The sequence below is a fragment of the Molothrus ater genome, chromosome 4 (genome assembly GCF_012460135.2).
Source record: "Molothrus ater isolate BHLD 08-10-18 breed brown headed cowbird chromosome 4, BPBGC_Mater_1.1, whole genome shotgun sequence".
Taxonomy (NCBI): Eukaryota; Metazoa; Chordata; class Aves; order Passeriformes; family Icteridae; genus Molothrus; species Molothrus ater.
In genome coordinates, this window is record NC_050481.2 from 10,854,754 (window position 1) to 10,878,847 (window position 24,094).

Below are 24,094 nucleotides of genomic sequence, written 5' to 3' on the forward strand. Positions count from 1 at the left end.
GTGGAAAAAGCAATGATAATTTATTTTGTTTTATTACTTCACAATTCCAGGGCTTGAGAAAACAGGAAAATCACTGTTCTTTCCAGTCTTTAAAAAGTGTACACACAGAGCAGATGAAATCTCACACAGATATATGACCAGCAACCTATTCAAATACCTATAAATGATCCACTCCTTTTTTTTTTTTTTTTGAAAAAGCAATGTCCACAAAGTCATAGAATACCAGGCAACACAAATACTTCCAAAATGTTTTGGTCCAGTCCTTCTTGGTCAAAGACTGCCACAAAACATCCAAACCTACCAAAAAACCCAATCACTGTTACATTTTAATGTTTCCAGCATTAAGATGGTTTTGTTTAAAGTATTAACAATCGCATCTCTGCATTTTTATCAAACTTCAGTTCTTATCACAAGTACCTTAGCTACTCACATGTTAAATATCTTACAGCTTAGATATATCACTCAGCAGTTGATCAGTATTTATATTTTTAGCTTGTCATTAAACTAAAACCAGGAAGTTATATATCCTGTGGGTTAGCAGAAAAGCATTCAAGGTGGCAGAAAAGCTTTATTTGGTTGGTAGTCAGCCTCCTGGAGTGTTGGTTACCACAGATAATGCAAGGCTTTCAAGAAAGTAATTTATAAGGAAAAGAAAACAAACTACATTCCTCGCTTGCTTAAACCACGTAACTCCAAACAGCTGCTCAGCCACAGACACAACAGTGGAAGCAAATTGCTTCTTGAATACTCCTAGGTACTAACAACTTCGACATTCTAGATTGTTAGTACACATTGAAACAAACATTGGGCCAAATTTATATACCAGAGCATCTGGGCACACACCTGCCAGAGGATCATCAGCCTAATGCTGCAGAGGTCAGAATGACTACACAAAAGCACACCTGTAAGGATCCTGCAACTGTGGGCAGCTGTTATTTAAAAGAAAACCTGGTGGGATCACAAATCAGTGCCTACTCTGTGAATTAAAGCAATGGCATTTTCTGGAATCTCAAAGATAGTGAGCATTTTAAAATCTTGCTCCAGGAACTCTTCTTCAGCTTTGTCATTGGCTGCTGTATATCTCTGTCTAAACTGGGTCAAGGCACAGCTTGCAGCACTTTTATCCATGCAAGGGGAGAGGATGCAGGTAAGTAGGTTATGAGACTCAGCACAAGGAGATAAAGGCCCTCAGCTCCAGAAGGTGCTTTCAGAGCAGTTTGCATAACCAGTGCACACCCACCACAGCCAGCATGGCATGGATCTGCAAGTGGTGCTGTCACCTTCACACAGGTGACATTTTATCCAGTGAAGAAGGGCACTTGCCAGCTTTACTTGAAGGTATCCACTCACCTTGACTCTTCAAATCCCTCAGTATCTTTGGAGCACACTTAAGTGTCTAAACTCAATATACAGTCAGCACAACCTGACAAAAGCCCCACTGCTCTGCACTGTAAAACAAAATGTTAACTTTTACAGCAGGTAATTTGATCTGAATGTACAAAAACAAATCTAACTGGTTTTTAACCTCCCTGCTATCCAACACAACCTCCTCTCATCTACCAAGGAGAAAAGTGCATTACCACTGTTCCTGAAATAGCTCCTGATTTCTGATTAAAAAAAAATACTTGTAGTCTACAGCTGTGTATGCTGCTGACTGCTGCATCTGCCCCTGCTAGGCCCAGGATCAACAACTCCTCATAGATGAGGGAAAAGGATGAGGACTTAGAAGTAAAATCCCACAAGGCTTCATACATCAAGCTATGAGCTGAATATTTTTATTTAATTACTTCAGACTTTCAGGCTATGTAATTTACAAAATGTGTTTATTAGTCAGCACAGAAGTACATCGCAGTTGTACAACTCATACCAAAAATAGTACAAGCCATTTTTACCCATCAACATCTACTAGAGCATCAATTAAATTACAGGAAATTTCAAACTTCCATTACAGGTCATCAACAGGATCACCTGCAGCACTTTGAAGAGTTAACAAATCACTGTTTCCTGAATGGTGCACATCATTAATGAACCAAAGCCACTGTACTGCTCCCAGGAGTGATTTTAAAAGCATATGTTAGTCTTGCACAGCTTCAGCTTCTCACTCAGTATGTTGAACTAGAAAAACAGGCAAGAGAGCACAGGTTTGTCCAGAGTTAAGTGAAAAACAAGTTCTACACAATCGCTAGAAAAAATTATTCTTGCTAAAATCAGATCTGACAGAACTGCTGCAAATATAATAACAATAGTATTTTTTAAAACCTCTTTAAACTGGAATACAGCTTCTTGTGCTCTTGCCGAGGCCATGCAACCAGTTTCTTGGCATAGAAATTCTCATAGTATCTCTCTGAAGCTGTCCCCATGAGGCACCTTGTGAGCTCAAGAACTTGAGCTTATTCTGTACATTCACAGGACAAAGCCCCCAAAGGATGCTGCTCACATGTAGTCACTGGTGAGCAGCCATTACCAACCAAGTTCAATTGTTCTTAGTGCTAAGTGCACCATCCCCTCCTGCTGGGATTCAGTTCCCTCTGGCAGGGCTTCCTGTCACCATCCACCTGATGACAAGCAAGTTTCATAGTGGGGCTGGTAAAAATAGGCTAAACATTCCCAGAGGCAACCTCTACCTTTAGGTTGCAGCTTCCATCCCTTCCTCTCTGATCAAAACCCTAATATATTCTCCAAGAGTTTCACTAGGAGAGTCAATATTTAACTCCCTCTAAAACAACAAGGGAAGGTATTTATCCAAGGGCTGTAAACAAGCAGCATCAGGAATTCAGACTGGGTCAGCATGCCAGTGCAATGCTTTGTCCCTCAGTGACTCTGCAGCTGCAATGGTTGTGCAAGTACAGATGCCACTTACACCTCTGCCACTTCCATCTCTTCACTCCCCAGCTCTCATCCATGTCTGGTACCGATCTGGAAGTGCAGCACTCATGACTGTAGTGTACACTGTGTTACTGGCAGGGAAAGAGCAACAGAGAGAGTGAGTGACATCCCAAAGGCAGGAGGGGGAATCCATCTAGCTAGCAAGGCAGCAGGACAGGTATTTATGGAAACAAATATTCGGCTTAGGTACAGAAGGATTTAGGAAAAGAGACTGATTAAATTAAAGACTGTTGGCATCAATCTTTAGTGTTCTTTCCCCCACACAGCACAAGAGAGGAACTGTATTAAACAATAGACACTGTATCTATGTCACAATAGCCGAGATGAACCTTTTCCTTTCCCCATTACCTCACATTGACAAGGCAGAGCAGAGGTAGAGGAAGCCATTGCCAAGCTCCAATGACAACAACTGATGCAGATAATATGATTGAGCTCCATGTAAAAGTAAAACTTGATAACATGATAACTTGCAAAAGTGCAATTTCTGGAACAGCACAGAAGAATGGTGTACTGAAATGTATCTCTTGAAAATGCAGTAAACAGCATCTAAAAGCTTTATCCCACTTCCTTTATTACAAATTAATCAGAGCTTCATCAGAACATGCAGAAAAAGCTACTGTCAGTGCTAACACGAAGCCCAAATTTCCAAAAATGGGCAAAGAAGTCCATGTGACATCCAGCTGCTCCTCCAAAGGAGTCATTTGTTTCACTACTCCAAAGCAATTTCCCATTACCAGACTAAGCCCAAATAAGTGCAGTTCCCTAACTGAAGTGGTAAGACCCAAAAGCAACTGTGTTGTGGAAGTAGAGGGTCATGAGCACAAGCCAAAATCTAAGCTGGGAAACCACAGGACTCAAACACATAAGAAAGATCCTTAAGAAGTTTGTGGTGTGCTTTCAAGTGGCCTGAGGCACAGCAGGAGGCACCAATCAACATCTCTCAATCCAATACTTACTTGTTTAAGACTGGCTTCACTGACAACACCTGTACAGAAAGTTGGAAGAGTTGTCATTTGGGGAGATAAAGAGGGAAGTAAATGGCTATTTAGAAACAGCAGCAGTAGGATGAAGTTATGAAAGGAATAATATAAAGTCAAGGACTTCCCACCTTTTTTAAACATCAGACCATTTTACTGAAGTACTTTCAAAAAAAGCCCTCTGAAAGAACACTGCAATTCCCAAAGGTCACCATGTCTAACACTAAGTGCCTGTGCTTGAAATAAGAAACTGCACAAAGATGATGGGATTCAATTCATCTCCCACACTTTCCACGTGAATTGGTCAACTGTTACGAAATGCCTAAATAGGAGTCCAGAAGCATTTGGAACAACTCTTAGTCTTCAACCCCCCTAGAGAGAGCTGTGCAGTAAACTTTGTTCCCCACAATAAAGCAGAGCTTTTACATCCCTGATGAAAGAACACTTCTGCTTTGTCAAAGAACTTGAAGAGCAACTCACAAAGCAGAATTTGAGAAGTACCTTAAAGAGTGTATCAAAGTTGATGTTGTGCTGTCCAGTAGCATTGAGAGCTTTGATGGCAGCAGTTCTGTGGGAAAGCAACACATTATCAATTAAACACACTTGTCTGTTCCAAAGGCTACAAAGCACCAACACAAACACCTTCTTACTAAAGGCCTTAACACTGAAATGCCTGCTTTGGTCTAAAATAACCCCAAGTTGTGTGACTGGATCTCATCTCACAGTGTTGAAGTTCCTGTTACTATTCCATTGAGTACCTATCAAGAAGCAACCTGCCAATGCCTTTTTGCACACTACACAGCCTAAAAATCCCATATAAGCACCTTCCTAGTGCCATCCAGTACTTCAGCACTGTCGATCTAAGTCCTTTACCTCCTACTAAATTTTGCTTTCTGAGCAAGTTTTTGGCCTAATCATTATCTTTACAGTTTCTCATTATGCTAATCACTGTCTCACACCCTTTCATCTGTGAGTATTGCTCTACACCATATGTACTCCCTTCAGAGTGGCTTTACAGGAGCTGAATGAGCTGCCTGCTCCAGGAGCAAACAGCTGCCTATACTTCAAGCCACTTTGAAAACACATGTTCTCTCCCCACAGAGCTTCCAATCAATTTACCTGCGATCATCAAAAGGAGGAGGGGTAGTCCAGTGATCGTAGTTTGTCTCCACACGGAACCACCTGCAACAAGCACATAAGCAAACAAAAGGTGACTCAGTAGGTAATGCTAAAGTCCAACAATCTGTATCTTTATATTGCCAAAAGGAGAAAACTCCCTCAAAAGGCAACTCTCTCCACTTCTGCAAGCCCAAGGGCCCCATGCTGGTAGCTGTAACAGCCTTGACCATGAACTGTGGAACACAGGAGCGAATCCCCTGCTGTAACCATGACCAAGAGGTGCCCCGGCTCTCTCCAGGAAGTTATGCCACTAAGCCAGTCACTCAGAAGGGAACATGAGAAGCAAAAACCAAGCAGTTTTTTCCTACTTACGCTCCACCTAAGGGATCGAGAGGCCAGAGATCTGCTGGCCCTCTTCTATTCCTCGTTATGACCATGCCTTCTTTGGGTGAGACACCTCCCACAATATAGTAAACCTCAGCAATGATGGGAATGTCAGCCAGTCTGAGAACAGCAGCCTGGAAGTCCTCTGCTTCACTCAGGGTCTAACACAAAAAGGAGATGAGTGAGGTTAAGCACAAAAACAATCACTGGGACATCTTCAAAAGATGAAGGTCCAGCTAATTGACTCTGAAGTGCTACTTGAAAATATTAATATAACAACATAAATAGTGTAAGATAACCCCCAGCACAGGTATTCACCATCTAGGAGTACAGCTGTCTTAACTGGTTACGACACAAGTTACAGCTAGTTGAAACACTCCCTAGGAAGGAAGCCTTGGCACAGCTTCTCCAGGACCTTTGGCACTGGAGGCTGCCCTCCAAAAGGGCTGGAATTGCCTCACTACTAAATACAGGTACACACTTAGTTTCTCCTGAGAAATTCATTTGCTTATCAAGCTGTTAAGTCTTCTGTGCCACTGATTTTCATTTACTAGATGTTTAGGGGCAAATGTGGCACAGCTGTGAAATGTAAGATCAACTCACTGCACTTACATCTCTCACAAGCCAGCTGACCGGGTAATTCCTATTGAGGAAAGCAGCTATAGCATTTTCCCACCATCTACCACCATCTGGGGAGAAAAGAAATTACTATACATGTAATTTATATACAGTGAGACAGGGTAGGTGCCTATCAGCACTAAGTACCAACATTTTAAGGGAGAAGTGCCAACAATGAGCACAACCTTCAGGTGAAATATATATAGACAACATAATTCCAACTGACAGCCACAGCAGGTTCGCAGACACCATCTCAGACCTGTCATGACAGGAATGATAATAATCATCTCATTACTCACCTTCCTGACATATTAGAACAGGAAGAATTTCACAGAAATAATAACAGCTAAAAAAAGAGGTAGTGATAGTGCTTGTGTTACTGGGAATAATAAGCAAAGTGCAAAAACCAGAAGGCCAAGTTTGTCATTATTTAAACACTTCGCAAAGCACAAAAAAAAAAAAAAAAAAATCAGTCTGCTTGTCACTTGATAGACCCTGATCCTGATTTAGTCATCCTGCTTCCCCAAGAGCCACATGCTCACTTCCCTCAATTCGTAGTTCAGTTGGAATTAACTGAAAACATCTTTCACTTCAGATAAGCCAGCAAGCAGTCAGCAGCAGCAGCCCATGGACAGAACTGCAGCATGTGTGGAGTGAACATAGGATGTGGAGAGACACAGGACTTTGGTACACAAGCTTTCCTCAATCAGGTCTTTCAAGAGACTCAATGAACATGTAACACTTGCCTTTAAGCTGAACTAAAAGCAGTTTGCCCCAGTAACTATCAGCCCAGGACACCCCAGTTTTGAAAGCATTAACTAACTACTCTGAAATCAGAAGCAGTGTGCATGTAAACTATGGAAAGAATTTAGTGAATCCAACAAGGCAGCATGAGCAACGCAAACAGGAAGCAAGAGGTGCAAGTGCTCCATAGCACAATCCCTACTCAGAGATAATGCACCGGTGGAAAACAGAATGAATATTGTTTGCATAGCTAAGGAGTTGAAGAACAGATTGTTCAAGACTTAAATAAAAAATGCTTATCACCATCACAAGGGAAACATAAACGCTTTAGATGTTGGTTCTGAGAATACATCATTTCCAGTTCTAACAGTCACCTAATAAAGAAGAGCACAGTATCAGCTTCTTAAAAGGAATAAGGGGGAGAGAAATGGAGACAATTTCCCAAGCTTTGAGTTGGACGTAACTGTCATTACTTGTGAAACTGAAGCCCTTATGAACAAGGAAGTGACCTTCCCTCTGCCTTCCCCACTGCTACAATCTTTAGTTCTCAGTAGTGGCATCTCTCAACTCTGCTCTACTACTGACCTTGCTTAACTGCCTTTCTGGTGTCTCCTGGCATTCCCTCAAGGTCTGCTGCCTTTCCCCTAGATCTTCCCCCTCTTTCCAACTGCCTTATGAGGCCAGGCAACCATGGAATACAGCAGAACCAGCAAAGGAGCAGTTTCTTCACTGTCCAAACTGCGTCTTGCTATCTCAGCCCCCACTTCTGCCACCTCTAATGGTGGCTCTTGACCAGACCACATCTTTTACAGCATTGCCAAGGCCTTCCCCATCCTTTGACACTTTCAGCTCAGGTGACACTGCTGACAAATACCTTCCCCTACACAGTATCCAAAACCAGGCATGTGTGCTTTCACTCCCTGAGGGCAAGGCAAGGGAGTGAAATTCCACTTCAGGTGGAATTCCACTTCAGGTCCTTTTTGGCAACCTTAACTGCATTGCTCCCTTTGGGAGAAAAAGGCCAAGGCAGGTGACAATCAACAAAACACACAACATCTACTTTGGAAGACACTCCCTTTACCTCGTTCATCTCCAGAGATGGTGAACTTGTGTGGGCTTTGCCCAGTCCATAAACCGACGTAACCAAGAAATGTGGTACCTTGGTACGCAACCTGAAACCAGAAGGAGAGCAGTTGAGCATTCCAGAACAGCACACAGATGGAACCTGCAGCTTGTACTTCTTTCTATAGCTTTCATACCTACGTTACTATAGCACACTGTGCCTTCAGTTACAAGAAAACATGCCAAGTAAATTGTAAAGTGACTCTGAGGCCTCAAACTCACAGCATTCCAGTTGTGATCACTGAGAGCTACAAGACTTTTGCTCAGGTTAAATGGCCAAGCAACAAACAATAACTTTTCTGTTTAAAAAACGGACCAATGAGCATTAAAAGAAAAAAAAAATCAGACTCACAAAACTGCACTAGCAGCTAGTTCTTTTTTGGAAATCTTTGTCTAAAGAGTTTGACACTTATTAGTCACAGAAATTCACAAGGTCTAAAGAAAAAAAGCACCTTAGAATTGGTTCCTACCAAAACTGATCTCTTTGCCATATTCCCTAATACCTCTTTTCTTTTTTAGCATCTTGACATTTCCTTCTTTCGTCATCTCTTGGAAATAATATCTTGAATACCAGATTAAGCTGTTCTACTTTGTCCAATCCATCACCATAAACTGGATTCCCAGAAAGGAAAGACAATCAGCATTCATCCCACACTGCTGGAGCATAACTGTGCTGCTCTAACAATTCAGTAGAATTGGGATGAGAACCCCATTCCTACATTAAACCCCCATCTAAGCAGCTATGGGGCTGTCCCATTCTTCTCAGAACACCATCCAGCCATGCCAACCGAGACCATACCTGCTCACCCTTGATAAACTGCACATCCAGTGTGATCTTGCTCAATATATCGACAAAAGCGTAATCCAGGTTTCGACCATGGTAAATGTTGCCTTTGTCATCCTGAGCCACAATGCTGGTACAGAACCTGCAAACAGAACAGGGCAAGGAATGACTGAAGGCACAGCTCTGGTACTGCTTGCAATATCCTAGCTGCAGGAGCTCAACCTCTCAGAAGTAACTGAGCTGATGCTCTGCTAAGTGTTTTATTCATGTTACCATACAAAGAAGAGTCCAATACCACTCCACAGCAGGTCAGAAATTAAAGGGCATGCAGAACGCAGCACTCCCACTTGAGAAAAACCATTATTTCATTTCACTTCGGTAAGCCATAATGAAAAGCTAACATCTGAAAGCATCCATAAAGTGTCACACTACCTGCAGTTAATTCTGATGATTTCACTTCCATTTGAACTGTCTATAATTTTAATCATGAGTAGATACATTCAAATTAAGTCCCAGCAATAAAACTGAAGAAAATTGATTCATGTATCAGCCATTTCAATAACAGACTACTCTCTAGAACAAGAAGAATGCTCTAATTCCTTGTGTAGCAAGTTCAGTTTCATTAAAACAAGTTTTTTTGGTCAAGTATATTGCATTAGCAGGGAATTAACTTCTATTCTCTGTAGTTTTGAGTTGGTCATTTCAGTGATGCATACCTCTGCCTCTCAAAAATAAAGGTAAACAATTTTTCACATAAGTAGGCTATTCCCAGTTGATGGGTGTTTTCTAATATCCAAGCCAAGAAACTGAATTTCAGGGGCTCCCCAGGGCAAATTATGGCAAGTATCCTCTGCGAAACACTAAAAGAGCCAGCAGTTAAATATATCATATTCAATATTAGTCCTTACTAAAAAAAAATTATCAACTGAGTACTACACATTAAGAAAAAAATTATCCAAATGCAAATAAGGAGCCATATGCCTTGATATTGGCTAAAATGTATATGGAGAAATATTTTAGGTTCCCCAGAGGCAACACCAAGTGTTGATTATTCTTCTGCACCCTGCTTCTAGGGCAAAAAGAGACAAAAAGTCAGTATTTTTTCACTGAGATTTTGCTTGCTGCCATAAATATACTAAAGTAATTTTCCACTGTTCAAATCGGGAAGTGAGATTATGCAGCCATGGTGAACTTTCATCCAGAAAGTAGTTTAGTAGTAACTTTATCTCAGATTAATGAGAGAGCACCTAATTACTCTAGCCTCCTTTTTGGCCATTTATAAGTGACAGAGAACATTACATCTCCTTCAAACATAAGTGATCTCTACTTTTGGATGGATATACCTTACCAGCAAAAATGATTTTTGTATTTTAATACGTTTATATATATGTACATATGTTTATGTACAGACACAAAACTACGACAGATATTAGTTGTACTCCCCAATAGAAAACATGACCGTTTCTCGTTCCATTGAGCATTCCATCTGACAAAAGAGAAGGAAACCTTCCGGCTGAACAGATGAAGTGGTCTCAGAACCAAGAGTGCAAGTAACCCACCTCGTGCCTTCCCCCACGCTGAACTGAAGCTCTCCACTCACCTGTACGAGACCATGTAAGTACTCAACACTTACGCAGTGGATTCGTAGGCGAAGTTCAGCAGGATTCCATCTCCGAGATTGATTCCCAGTGCTTTGCACATCCCCGCAATCTCTCCCGCGAAGGGCTGGGGCATGAAAAGCTCCAGTTCGGCTGCTATGGGCTGGATGACCTGGTGAACCCATTTGGGTATGCTCTCGCTGCAAGGCACAGCCGAGGGGTCAGCCGAGAGCGGGCCAGCGGCTCACAGCTGGCACCCCTGCGCTGCTCCACCAGCCCTCCCGGCGCTGCCCCGCTCGTCCCCCTTCCCCGCCCGCCCGGCCACACGCACTCGATGATCCGCTGGAAGGCGGCGCGCAGGAAGGCGGGCTCGAAGTGCCGCAGCACGGGCAGCCAGCGCTGCTCGGCCGGGCTGTCCAGGCTCACGTTGCAGCGCAGGGGGGCCGCCGCCCCCGCCGCCCCGCACAGCAGCGCCAGCAGCGCCCACGGCCCGCAGCCCATGGCGCAGGATCGAGCGGCAGCGGCGCCCCGGGGCCAGCCCACCCTTCCCCGCGCCGCAGGGCCCGCCCCGGCCCTGCCCGCCCCGAAGCGTCACGGCCCACCCGCCCGCAGCCTGCGAGCCCGCTTCGTCCCGTGAGACACGGGACCGAGCAGCAGGTGCATGGTACAGGGTAACCTGTGCATTGACCCGGCCCTGCTGCTGCTGCTAGGCAACATTGATCAAAGCCGGTCCAACACCGTCGTTTCCACACCGAGGGCAGAGGGGACAAACCCACGCTTGGCAGAGCTGTCAGCATGCCGGCTGACACAGCAAAGCTGTAAACAAGAGAGAAACAGGAAGAGAGGAGACTAGACTGTGGTCCTCTACTGCGGGGGCAAAAAATGACCACTCTCTTTCAGTGTCAGAGGGTATTAGTTTCTGGACACATACACAAGAAAAACTGCTCAGCAGAAAAAATACCCCTAGCAGTACAACTGTGGTGTGCAGATTGTACTTGCCTTCTCCTCCCCCTACCTTTGGGCTCCAGCCCCTGCTCCACACTCCGTCCCAACAGCACTCTGGTTCCCAGCTATAGGTGGCTCCTCCACCTGAGAGCTCACTGCACTCCCTGCTGAGTACCAATCCCTGCCCTTCCCTCAGCAGGAACGTACAATTGGAATAAAACAGATCTGTAAAAAAAGAAAACCCAAAAAGCCCCACCCTACTCTGTCCTTCTCTCCCTTAAGCCTCTCTAAGGTTCTTTGCTCTAGGAAGCAGTGTGACAAAACAAACAAAATCCATACAAAATAATTAAAGTTATTACAAATACATATTAAACCAATACCTAAGTTAAGTCAAGTCAATTCCTACATGGGATAAGAACATGAATCTGGCTTCCTAAAAAGACAGGAAAAAAACACCCCACCAAATGCATTGCCATTGTACTGTGCCTGTGGCACCTGTTTCTGCACTACAAAGATATCCATCTCTAACAGACTTGGAAAAAGGATGGTATAAATAACTCCCTCAAGTTATAAATACTTGATCAACTCCATTAGAACAGGTGGCTGGGGAAGGTACAAAGAACCCATTAATGGTGTCAACAGAGGTCAAGGCTAAAGCACAAGTTCAACCTTAGACATAGAATCCAGACACCGATGTGATTTTTGTATGTACTTGCCAAGAGTCACTGGCAAGTCCCACCAGAAGGCACACCACAATAGGAAAACATTCCTTTTTTCTCTGGTATGTGATTTTTTATTTGTATTTAAAAAGCAACAAAAACCCCTTATCTCCCAATACACTACTTGTATTTTTCTTTTCTTAGTAAGCCATAATGAACTGTTCTTCCCCACAACGCTTTAATTAATTTTACCTGCATTACAGTTGAATTTGGTATTATTCAATTGGTCAAAGCCAGCTACTCAGACAACAGCTCACTCCATCTGTACGGGCACTCCCCTAAGACAGGCACAGACACTATACCCACATGCTTTATAGACTGACCAGAATATTTCTTCTTTCTGTGTCTTAGTCAATAATTGCCTCAGGTAGAATTTTTACCTTTTACCATTGTCTACTTTAATACTTACACATATAAAACCCACGGTAAGTAAATTACATGAAATAAAAATATGATTGCCTTCTTCCCTAAGAACACTTTGAAATGAAATTAAAATCCTCCAAGGCTTAAGGCCTGTGTCCTATTGATGCAGTAACCACCAGCTTGCAGGAGTTCCATTTACATTTCCAAACAGATCAGAGCTAAATCCGTAAGGCACCACAGTCCTTTCCCCCAGGGTGATGGTAGGTGCAAATCAGCATCTCCGGGCAACTTCTCCAAGGGTGGTGAAGCTCTCTCCAGCATTTATTTTAGCAGCTGTTTTCTCTTTTTCAGAAGTGCATCTCTAAGAGCCAGCTAACCACAAAACAAGAGGGGAATATTCAGGTAAGGAGCATAACTGAGAAAGCAACACTACCACATCAGAACTCTTTTCAATTTCTTTAACCTCTGATAAAAACACTAGGAGCTCATCAGCTCAGACAGGGAGCAATGCAAATGCTAACAATGAGAGAGGCAGAAACACTGGGGTTATGTACCCAAACTCCACAGTACAATTAAAGAGCTAGGCATGACCAAATCCTACACAACGAAGATTAGAACAAACTACTCTGACTCACTTCAAACAGAAGATATCTAGAAAGTTACAGTTCAGCTGAGAAGCAAGTAAAATTGGTGTTTCGTGAAGTATTAGAAAATTAATTTTCAAGGGGGAAGGAGAAATTTTTACAAGTGCCATTATCACCCTAAAGAGATTTTACTGTACATAAAACTTGTTTTAAGTAATAGCTTAAAACGTGTAGTACTGTGATGTAGTACTTAAAACACAGTAGTACTGCGATGCAGTAGTAGCTCCTGGTAGAGGAGCTTGCTCTGGACTATAGCAAGCAGGCCATTTTATCTTACCACCAAAAAGCAAAGCAGAATGCAGTGCCATACAACTAAGATCCTCCCACCCACTCAAAACACTCAGGCTTAACAGACTGGTGCTGCAGCCTAACTTTCATGGGGAAAAAAAGTATGAATAAATGCTGTTTATGCATTAAATTTGAATTTAAAACATCAGTAAGGACAAAATGCTTCAAGATCTTTTTTTAGAATAACTGAGCCAAGTATAACTGTAAACAGCAGGTTTTTAAAGTGCCAGGATTGTTAATTTGCAGCCTATTGTGTGTGTTTTGAGAGCTGGTTTCAATGTTGTCAGCTTTAACTGAGGTGAGGCAGAATGATGCCAAATAAGCATGTACAGAGGACATGTACTAGTACTAGACTACATGCTCCTGATCAACAGAAAAGCTTCAGATATTCTCTACCGAGTCTACTAATAGTTCCTGCCTTGCCCTTCCTAAGGCAAGAAATTGCAGACAAATATCATTTGGATAAAGTGTATGATCCTGGAAACAACTCTAAGTTCAAGCTGCATGTAAACACTTGCACAAAACACCATCTGGGAAGAAAAAACAACTGGATCATTGGATTATTGTAGAACGCATTTGGTTTCTTGAACGCATTTGGATGAATTGAATAAGTAACACCTTGTAAAACCCTAGACTGGCAGGGACTTCACCACTGAGAACAGCATTAGTGTCAAACTACTGCTTAACTGAACAGCTTTTGCATCTATTCCTCAGGAACATTTATGACAAGCTATTAGATGACCTCTATGCCAGGACACATGAGTCTGTGATAGGTCAGACTATGGAGAGTGAACAACAATCTGCAAAGCAGCTCTTCCTCTGGGACAGGAGTGGGGCAAGCCAAGCCACAGGCTTTCTCTGAGTTACAGCAGCAGCACCTCAAGCCAGAAAGTAGGCAGCACCACACTTGTACCACAAATCACTGCTCACACTGCCCCATCCATCTCCAACATGAAACATTACCTGTTTCTCCCTAAAGGAACGCTTGTTCTTGGTCCGGACACTATGGCTGTACCTCATCATCATGAAGTTCTTGTTCTTCTGCTTTTCTTTATTGGAAGAACTGGCAAATGGGTTAATTTTGGTTTTCTTTTTCACAAATTCTTTTCTGTCTGTTTTTCCAGCCTAGAATAGACAGTGCAATAGAGTAACAAGGGGTCATTTTCCTTCACCTGCTATCAACATCACCTGCCTGATGGTAATAGGTTCTAGGGCAATAACAACAAATCTGGGTTCGGCATGACTGTGTTCATACATGGCTTCTCCCATACTGGCTGTATTTCTTAAGTCACAGTGAAAATTACATCTGTTTGCATTTTCATGGTCACATGTGACCAGCAGGACACCATATTTGTCACAGCCAAGATGGAACAGCGAAGAACCAAACAAATCACCTCTCAAAACCCACATGGCAGCTTGGCACCTACCTTTGATATGCAGCGTCAGCATTTCCTCCTGCGGAAGACAAACCCAAACCCAGAAGGATAGGATACAGGACACACCAGTACCTCACCTTTGCAGTTGCCAATCTGGTCTCCTTGTCTGACTTGGGCTTCTTATGCAGATGTTCAATATCTCTGAGCGAAAGCAACTCCCCCCTACACACAAATCCAATAAATGTCACCACACAAAGCTTCAGCTGGCAAGAAAAAACAAGATGCCCCCTTCACCCTTTGTCTCTCACCATCAATTTAGACACAAACACTTCTTGTTCCCTTCAGGATGCTCCTCATGCTTGGGATATCCATTACAAAAGTCACCCACTTATTTTTCAAGTCCTACTTTTTTTCACCAGGTTTAAGAAACACTGGAGCTATAATCAGGCAGCTACTGCTACAAAACACCCCCTCTCACACCTCTAGGCCTCAACAAGTCAAACAAACAGTCTCAGACCTTTCACAAGCTCCTCATGATGTTTTTCCCAGGTATAAGCCAACCCCCAAGCCCAGGATCCACTCTAGGCTCTGGCTGTTACCAGGGAACACTGATCAGCAGCAGAGCTCTGTGCCCTACTGCAATGAACAGCTGCATCAGGAGAGGATAAGTAAGAAAAAGCACTCAACAGCCCATATCCTACCTGCCCTCCTCCTCTTCATCATCTATTTCAATATATTTCCGCTTTGCAGCTCTGCCAGGTGCAGAATTAAGTTCTCTGGAAAGCTGGGCAAGACGTATTTTCTTGAAGTCTTCCTGAGTTAGCAGCCTGCTTGTACTGACTGCTGCAGCTTTGGCTTTTCGTTCCTCTATTGGCATGCTTTTCACTTTTTCTGCCTTTGGAAAAGAAAATGGTACAAAACAATCAGAGCTTTGCACCCCACTCCTGTGCCACAATCCATGATCCTTGCCTCCCAAATACAGAGCATGCAATGGCAATATTGTTGGGAAATGCTACAACCAGATGTCAGGATTTTTCCTTGTCTCATATCCAACATCTAGTGTCTGAATGGAGTGCATGCACACCAGATTTTAGGAGTACAAGCTCTCAGCTGATTATCACAGCTCCGAAGGCATTGAACCCTGAGATATAATTCCTCCTTCTCCCCTCCCACCCTTAACAGCATGTGTACTTCAACAGCACTGCCGAACAGCACTTAAGCCTCACTGCTTCACGACAGCTTGCTCTGAAGGCCTGGGTAGGTATTTAAGAGCAGCTACATGAGGGTGAAGAGCAAGAGGATCTACTCTGTGATTAACAAGACTCGTATGTACTTGGCATAGAAGAGACTTGGAACTCACTAATTGTTGCTGCTCCTCATCCGAGGAGTGATGCACATCAATCCATTCTCCATCGTCATTGTCCTCCTCGTCACTCAGGCTAGCACTTTCCCAGCCATCTGCTCACAGAACAAGTACAGAGCTGTTAACACAAATTCATCTTCACTACCCCAATTGGCAATAATTGATGCTGCCATCAATTATCAGCCTGTTCTCATTGCCTTTCACTTATTTCACCTATCTCCTAACTTCATTTTGTCCTGGGACAAAAATCATACTATGCTCTGCAAAGCTCAGTTGTCATCTCCAGGGCAAGATCCTGAAAACAAGGTGCATTTGGGACAGCCTGAAGCACCACAGGAGTTAACAGACTGATTACCTCATAAGCAATAGTGTTCCCCACTCCCAGTGATCTAAACCAACTCAACAAGAGAAGTACTGTGGTTTATAGCTGGCTTAGTTCAGACAGTCAAAGCACGGCTCTTCACTGCCGTGCTGGTTGTAGTGCCAAAGGTAGCAGCTGCAGCAGCCAAGCCCGGTGTTAGAGTGATCACTACACAGCCTACATTCCTCCAGCCCCTGCAGCATCTTCAGGGCACTCAGACTTCATTCACCAAACTCTGCCTTGCTTTTAAAGACTCTTCCATCTCTTTTCCAACTCAGGCATGGGTTCCAGGGTATGTAAAGCATTTACACAGGAACTGAACTCAATAAGCCAAATATAATGTCCAACTACTGTTTTGGTGTTCTACAATATTCAGAAGGTTTTATTTAGGAGAAGCTGAACACAAATTTCACAGCTGTACTGTCTGTTCCTCTGCTTCCCATCTCAGTGTGTATCATAAAAAGCAACACAGTACCAAACCCCACTGACAAACTGCACTTACCCAAGGACAGACATGTGTAAGACAAAGCACAGCAGGAAATGAAATGCACAAACACCAGGTTCCATGTCCACATAAAATCTTAGTGACAGTGATGCCCAAACCAGAATTTTTAAAGAAAAAAGGCCAACCTTCCTCTTGAGTTCCTCCCTTTTCCTTTTGATCCTCCACCTCTAGTACTTCTGCTCCTGGAATGTAGTCTTTGGCATCCAGTTCTCCATATTCATGAATCCTGGCTTCCACTGAGGCCTCGGTAGGCTTACCCTGTACATTAACAAAACACACATTGAGCAGGCTGCTATTGTAATATCCACCAATCCATGAAAATACCTAGAAGAATAGGAGGGTGTGGCTCCAAAGACCTTCCCTTACTCCATGTGGCAGAGTTTAATAACTCAAGGTCAATGTGTCTTGGAAAACAACTCAACTTCAGGAGCATGACCTAACCATGAGTTAGATGAATGTGAACTAACAAAACGTGGATAGCACACCATGTCCAAAGGCAGCAGGCAGAGGAACAACACAAACTTGACTCCACCTTCTCAAGAGGATACTGAGACCAATTCTCATCATTTTTGAGCACATGGGTTTTTAGTGAGTGCAAAACACATGAAACATTTACCCTGAACTTCTTCTGCAGCATCTCTGGATTCAGAGAGCGGAACAGGTGTATCAGAGTTCTTGCGGACATCATCACATCTGCCCAGGAAATGAGACAGTCAGGAAAAAACCAGAACTCTGAGCAAAACAAAAGCCCACACAGATCTCCAGCAGTGTGGAGATTTTACAACTGACTCACATGTTCTCTGAGCTTATGGTTCCCTCTGATTTCTCTGGTATAGAGCACAGCATTTCCTCAGGGCTAACTCTTCTTAACAATCCCTTCTCTTGCTTTATTTTTGTCAATTAGTTCCTCTACCCTTGACTGTTTTGTCTGCCATGGCTACACACTCCAAATAGAGAGATGTACCCCAACCACTCAAAGTGGTCTCAGCCCATATAAACTAATTAGGACAGCACTTCCATGAAGGTTGTAACTGAAGATCACATAACACAGAAAAAAAGAAAGTTTAAAGTGGTATCCATGTAATATTTACTTTTATTTTTATGCGTCTTGTACTGAACAAGGTCTTGGAGCAGATCTTCAGTCATGGCTAAGGGACACCTTGCAGTGATTTCTTTTATTGCGTTGATCCTAAAAATAGGGAAAATCAGTTATTTTCTCAACACCAGTTAGGAGAAAGTGCCACTTACAGAATTAATTACCTGAAACTTGAAGAACCTTATACAGCATTTATACAACATACAGTGTAAGAGGAGAAAACCATCAAATACTCCCAGCAAAAAAAAAAAAACCAGAACATTGAAGCTAACATACTTGTAACTCAAGCAGCTTCTTGAAAGCATAGCACAAGTAACAGGAATAAGCAGCAAGTGATTAAAAAAGCCATGTATTTTATCACATCTGGAGTTTGACATGACTCATACAATTCTGTACCCACCCTACAGTCATGACCTCCCCAGAATTCTTGTCTGTGACAAAGTTGTTGGCAATGGTCATCAACACTGACTGGATAATCTGAAAATAAAAAAATTCCACATATTTAATCAAAACACACATCAATGTTATTAATAGACACATCCTTTTTCATAGAAAGACATCAGGACATGTCAGTACAGCCCACAAGTATCTTCTAAACACAAGTATTTTCTAAAATTTTCTTGCAGAAAATAAACTATTCCCCCCCCCTTTATGAAACAATGCCTTAGAACTTGAAAAAATGGCTGTAATTACCATAAGCTTTTCCAACCAATCTGACCAATTCCCCTTCCCCTCCCCACACACACACTCAGTTGCATTTCCATGCTGCCCTGCTGCCCATTTAATATCCATCACAGGGAGAACACTGACCTCAGGTGGTACCAGCTGATGTGAAGCCTGTGCAGCAAACAGAAGAATCTTTGTCACTTCTGGAAGAAAAGGAGGAAGAAGATACCAAAACATATTGCTGCAGCTTGCTCCAGCCAATAAACACATCCTTTAAAACTCAACAAGCTGCTCAGTCAGGCCCAAAACCATTCAGCCTGGACTTCTTTGGGACAGCTGTTTCTCCTCTCCCACCAAGCATTAGGAACTCCTGTGGCCTCCACAACAGCCAGCTGAAGCAAAAGGAAATGCTCCAGAACTGTAGTCAAACCCCAGTAAAAGGAAGCAGCATAAGGCAACCATACTTAGCTTAGCTGGTCAGGATTAGGGACTCACATTGCTTTTATTCCTTTGCTCAAATCCTCAGGTAAGGAGCCCTGAGTGCACACAGCCTCCACAGAAGATCAAAGCACTTGGCACTTCTGGCAGTCTACTCCTGCTTCCCACCAAACCACTGCTACCTGTCCACTTCCACTGCCACTTCTATCAAATGCCTGTACATGAGACATGAGGGATCAGCAGTACCTGGAGTAGCTACTTACCCCTCTGATGGGGCTGGAGGAACCTCTGAACAAAGGGGTAGAAATTAAAAAGAAACAGCTGCAAGGCAAATTGCAACATATTATCTTCTTGTCTTAGAACTTGAGATCACCTTCATAAGCTGATACATGGTAAAACCATCTCATTCTAGTGTGCTCCCCAAATGCCTCAGATTTTAGAGCCAAATGTTGTCTCCTATGTTGAGTTTCATATTTGTGGGACAAGGAAATGAACTGCACCAAGGTAAATACAGCTGCACCTAGCCCTTATCACTTAAATCCTTAAATGCCCAACTTGCACTGGATTACTCTTCACTTAATTCAGCGCTAATACTTTATTACTGGAGAGTCCACATGAAATCCTCCAAGTGCAGTTTCCTTCTTGTTCAGCACCACCTGAAAACTCTGTGGTCAGCATGAGCAGCTTCCCAGGAAGGTCTTGAAGCACCAAGTTCTCCTCTATTTTTTAGGTTCAGCTCCTCTATTCCAGACCAATAGCTTTTCCTATGAGAGGCTTACTTAGTCCCACCAAGTCTGTACCACTACCATTGCATTATGCCTCCTGGTAACTCCCTGACCATTCCTACACACTTTCGGACATAGAGAAAAATTAAAGCTTATTTTCCAGAGGAACAAGGCCAGAACATTCCCACAACCACACCAGGCCGGCTACCAACAGACCACCCTAAAATTATCCAAGTACATACCTCATGTATTCCAACAAGCCTGGATATTAGGTCCATGAGCATCATCTTCACCTCAAATCGCTCCTTGCAGTTCTCCAGCTGCTTCAGTAGTTTCTCAGCAAAGTCTGGAAGAGGCAAAAATGGTTTTGCAGAAGACAATGAGCACAACACAGAACTCAAATGGGATTTCAGTCACAAGAGGCAGTTTGATTTGTTCTTATTTTCAAGGCCCAGTGCCCTTTCACAGAAGAAATTCAAGGTGACCAAAGCACTTATTCCAATAGGTTATTTCCCTTCTCATATGCCTAAAAGGCCTGCTGTGCACAGGTTCAGCAGAGAGAACCAGATGTTCCCCAACACCGTAAGCACTGGGTCAGCACTGAAAACTGAATGTTTAGATGCATTTTGGGTTGATCTGAGAACATAAGATCCCCAGAGGTTCACTGGAACAGATGACAACCAAATCAAGTGCTGTTAGATTAACCAAATTGCACTAAGAGAATTCACTGCACACTCACCTTGGGGATCATGAATCAAGTGAATGGCAGAGAAGTTGAACACCTCTGGCTTGCTCTTCTTTTTCTGCTTCTGCATGGAAATGAGTAAAATAAATTTCTCTTTTTGTGAGTAAAGTCCTAAAGTTTCAAGGTTGCTGTCAAAAGATTGTTGCCTCTTGAAGAAGATCTTAAAAACTATCCCTGTTTTTCAACCACAAGCACTATCTGCCATCTGCAGCTAAACAAGCAGGGCAACAACAGGACTTCCGTACTAGAAGGATTAATCCAAGGTGATGGGAAGTCAGACAGCCCTCTCCTCACCTTGAGGACCTTCATGGCTTTCTCCAGTTTCTTCTTGCGCTTGGTTGTTTTCTTGTTGGTGGCATAGCGCATCATCAGATCCCTGGCCGTAGGGCCATCATCCTTGGGGAAGGAACACAACACTCAGGTGACCCAGGCTCCAAATGGCAAGCACAGAAACAAACCACCAATATTTTTCAGTACCCCATACTCTGAAAACTATCCCCCTTACTAAGCTTCAGAACACATAGGTACCAGCATCTAAAAAAAAAAGAGCTTAGTGTTTCTCTTTTAACAAAGAGCAAAGACATCCTGGGGCCCGATGTCAGACACTGAAATTGTTTGTCAGTCACAGAAACATCTGGTGACAGCTAGACAGGACAGTGAGTAGCAGCAAGGCAGATAGATTGGCAAAGCCAGAGTCACCAAGATGACAGACCCAATAACAGGTCTGAAAATCAGAGAAGGGAAATATTTGGTCACAACACCCACCTCAGACTCCGACTCGCTGCCCTGTTTCTCATCCTCATCTTTCCCAAGAAAAAACTTCAAACTAGCAACTAACACCTGAAAAGTAAAATGAGATCATGTGGGACAAGCTGACAGAATTTACAGCCACCCGACATCCACACCTTGAGCCATGCAAAGACTTAAACAGTTTTTTTTAATAGGCATAGATCTGAAAATAAAGATCAGAATATAAACTATGGATCAGAAAATAAACCAAGTTACAGCCTGAGAGCCACAAGTGTCTTACAAACCCAGACAACTTTAGCTGCCCATCATTGCTCAGAGGCAATCAGAACCAAAGAGCACCTGAGTTGGCACAAGGCAAAATTCAAAGCTGCCAATTGTCTTATCATCCTGCAAAATCATTTCAATGCAGCTGCTCCATGTCAACACTGTCAGGAGGCCCGACACAGGCAAGAGCCAAGGTGATGCTCAGAGCTCTCATCCTGCATTAATTCAGATAATTTTGATGGTTAGGTTTTTAGTCTTGGTTGGCTGACTGTTATTGAATGGAACCACTTTTGGACCTTCACAGGTCCAAAAGTGGTTTAAAAACTTTAGAAACTTGTCTCCAGCCATAGGACAAGTTTTTAAAGCCTTCAGAGCCAATGCAGAAGGCCCAACATTCAGTCAGGCCTGCTGCTCTCCTCAGTTAACCATAGGCTCACAGTGCTGATATTAAGGAGGTGATATCCTGATAGTCTGTTCTGAAGAGCAGTGAAAAGAGCATCCATACTCCCTGCACCAGGCTACACTTGTTACAAGATAAGCTGCCAAGCTCCACCTCCTCCCATGAGGGTTATTTTGAGAATTAAACAAGCAACAGACAAATCAATGAAGTTTGTTTGCTATAACAGCATATTAAGTTACATTCACATGAAGAAGGTAGCCAAGGTAACATCCAGGGTATGAGTGATTTCTGTCCTCACCTTGGTCACTTTGGAAAAGCAGGCAGTTGTGATTACATTGACTGTTTTGGCATCATTCCTAGAAAAAAACCAAGCCATATCTCATTTCAAGTCTGGCAATTTTATCTTCTCAGAAAATTAGTTCTCAGCAAATATTTAAGTAACTCATTTCACACAAGACATTATTTCTTCTCAGCTCAATTCTTTGGTACAAGTTACAACCCCACTGGGGTACAAGTAGGAAATCTATTTAAGTCACTGTCCCCTGCATTGTGTTGTACTATGTGCCACAAAGGACGCCTGTGCGCCCCACAGTAAGTGGCAAATGGACACAAGCCTGCCAGACCCACCAAATATTCCTTCTGTAAAGCTCTATCATCACATCCAGAGATATCTTGGCAGCAGTAGGATTGCTGTCTCTCAACATGGTGTACATGAAGTTCTGCAGTGCCTACAGAACAAGGTGAAAACATGTCTTTAGAGGTCTTCTACAACAGCAGCAGCTCAGTTCAAAGTACACAGGAAAGCTAAAGCACCTACCGTGTTCACTTTATTGTTCTTGTGTTTGGCGTTAACATTCTTGATGTCTGTCACAATGTGAGTGTACAAGGTCTGCAAGTGGAGAGATGACAGGGAGTAACACACAGGAACACACACCCTGTGCCCAAGCACTGACATAACCCAGATGATCACCTCTGAGAACATCACTGGCTTACAGCAGGAAAAACGAACAGGAAGGCATCCTGTGGAGACTCATGGATTCCAAAATCATACTGAATTCACAGTACAGCAAGGCAGGACAATGAACAGCATCAAATACTGCTTCAAATCCTGCCCCTGCCTCATTCAAGCCTGTTCTGACAGCCAGGTTTTTCAGCTGCAGACACAACCAAACTGCTCAATCCCAAACAGGATGAGCCTACAACCTGCAACAGCAAGGTGTTTACAGCAGCAAAACTGTTACTAGTCCAACACAGAGCTGGAGCCCTGCCCCCAGCACTGACTGCTCCAACAGCTGAGCTATTTTAAGCTTTACTTTCCCAACCAAGCAGAGAAGAACTGCCTATCCTGCCATTACCCCACAAGCTGGTCAAAACCCACTGGAGATGCAGGTTTTTGTCAGCACACCTTACCTTCCGTAGCAGTTTATCGTGGCATCGCAGCAGTTGAAAGAATAGCTCCAGCAAACTCGTGGGATTTATTAGATTCTTGTTTCTCAACAGGATCAGAGCCTTACAGAAGGTCTGCAAGAGAACCCAAATTTCACATCCCTCTCCAGCTTCTCTTCATTGACAAGCAAACCCCAAGCTCTCAGCTCACACCAAGAGCAGGGTGAGCCCAAGGCGGTCTCACCATGCGCAGGTCGGGGTCCAGGACCGTGTGGTGGTAGGAGAGCAGCTCCTTCAGCTGCTGCGGGAAGCTGGCCATGTGCTCGGGGTAGCAGTGGGCAACCTGCAAAGGACAGGGCAAGAGAAGGCTCTACAGCACACCTGCGCTTCCCTCACAGGGCTGGCAAGGGGCACGCAAGCTGTAAATTTAATTGTTTATATTTCACCAAGCACAGCCTGCCACAGCCCCTACTGCAGGGATGGGGCCCGGGGCTCACCTGGGCCAGGAACATCAGCAGTTCGGCCAGCTCCTTACTGGGCTTGTCCGGCTGGAAGGTGAAGATCTCCACATGGGACTGGTAGTGGTGGTACTGCTGCAGGAACTGCACACACAGAAAAGAGGCAGCTGAGCAACACCCACCCGTACCCCGTGCCCATCCCGCAGCCCGCCCCAGCCACTCCCCGGTCCGCACCTCCTCGGTGTAGGAGGTGGGGTCGCGCTTGATGAGGTTCTGCAGCTGGGGCAGGTTGCTGGGCAGTTTGTTGCCCTGGCGGCCCGACATGGCTGCGGGCACCGGCACCGGGAGCGTAGCACACGAGGGCTCAGCT

General features: G+C 43.7%; 2 protein-coding genes across 2 annotated transcripts; both read right to left on the bottom strand.

Moving 5' to 3' along the window:
- Positions 1 to 1,806: 1,806 nt before the first annotated feature.
- NAAA (N-acylethanolamine acid amidase) lies at positions 1,807 to 10,749 on the bottom strand. Its single transcript, XM_036381625.2, has 11 exons — positions 10,564 to 10,749; positions 10,268 to 10,432; positions 8,650 to 8,776; positions 7,810 to 7,900; positions 5,979 to 6,055; positions 5,355 to 5,527; positions 4,983 to 5,045; positions 4,365 to 4,431; positions 3,843 to 3,871; positions 2,861 to 2,957; positions 1,807 to 2,115 (listed from the first exon to the last, which is right to left on the bottom strand). The coding sequence occupies exons 1-10, from the start codon at positions 10,731 to 10,733 to the stop codon at positions 2,882 to 2,884; spliced, it is 1,038 nt and encodes a 345-aa protein (XP_036237518.1). The 5' UTR covers positions 10,734 to 10,749; the 3' UTR covers positions 1,807 to 2,115; positions 2,861 to 2,881.
- A 1,194-nt stretch (positions 10,750 to 11,943) lies between these two features.
- On the bottom strand, positions 11,944 to 24,094 carry SDAD1 (SDA1 domain containing 1). Its single transcript, XM_036381595.2, has 22 exons — positions 23,959 to 24,094; positions 23,764 to 23,868; positions 23,511 to 23,609; positions 23,291 to 23,401; positions 22,698 to 22,769; positions 22,508 to 22,608; positions 22,179 to 22,236; positions 21,232 to 21,306; positions 20,761 to 20,862; positions 20,461 to 20,530; positions 19,964 to 20,067; positions 19,260 to 19,317; positions 18,703 to 18,761; positions 18,293 to 18,369; positions 17,888 to 17,985; positions 17,413 to 17,489; positions 16,922 to 17,054; positions 15,928 to 16,025; positions 15,269 to 15,462; positions 14,705 to 14,789; positions 14,155 to 14,316; positions 11,944 to 12,631 (listed from the first exon to the last, which is right to left on the bottom strand). Exons 1-22 carry the CDS (start codon positions 24,046 to 24,048, stop codon positions 12,581 to 12,583), a joined length of 2,079 nt encoding a protein of 692 aa, XP_036237488.1. The 5' UTR covers positions 24,049 to 24,094; the 3' UTR covers positions 11,944 to 12,580.

Excerpts from the sequence above, each read along its gene's own strand:
- NAAA (XM_036381625.2), bottom strand. The coding sequence starts at position 10,733 with ATGGGCTGCGGGCCGTGGGCGCTGCTGGCGCTGCTGTGCGGGGCGGCG. Across the intron at positions 5,528-5,978 it reads TCAGCTGGCTTGTGAGAGAT|ACCCTGAGTGAAGCAGAGGA; the intron begins GTAAGTGCAGTG and ends TTTTTGTGTTAG. Across the intron at positions 4,432-4,982 it reads CCTCCTTTTGATGATCGCAG|AACTGCTGCCATCAAAGCTC; the intron begins GTAAATTGATTG and ends GCTTTCCCACAG.
- SDAD1 (XM_036381595.2), bottom strand. The coding sequence starts at position 24,048 with ATGTCGGGCCGCCAGGGCAACAAACTGCCCAGCAACCTGCCCCAGCTG. Across the intron at positions 22,770-23,290 it reads ACGATAAACTGCTACGGAAG|ACCTTGTACACTCACATTGT; the intron begins GTAAGGTGTGCT and ends CTCCACTTGCAG. Across the intron at positions 18,762-19,259 it reads CCTCCAGCCCCATCAGAGGG|AAGTGACAAAGATTCTTCTG; the intron begins GTAAGTAGCTAC and ends CTTTTCTTCCAG.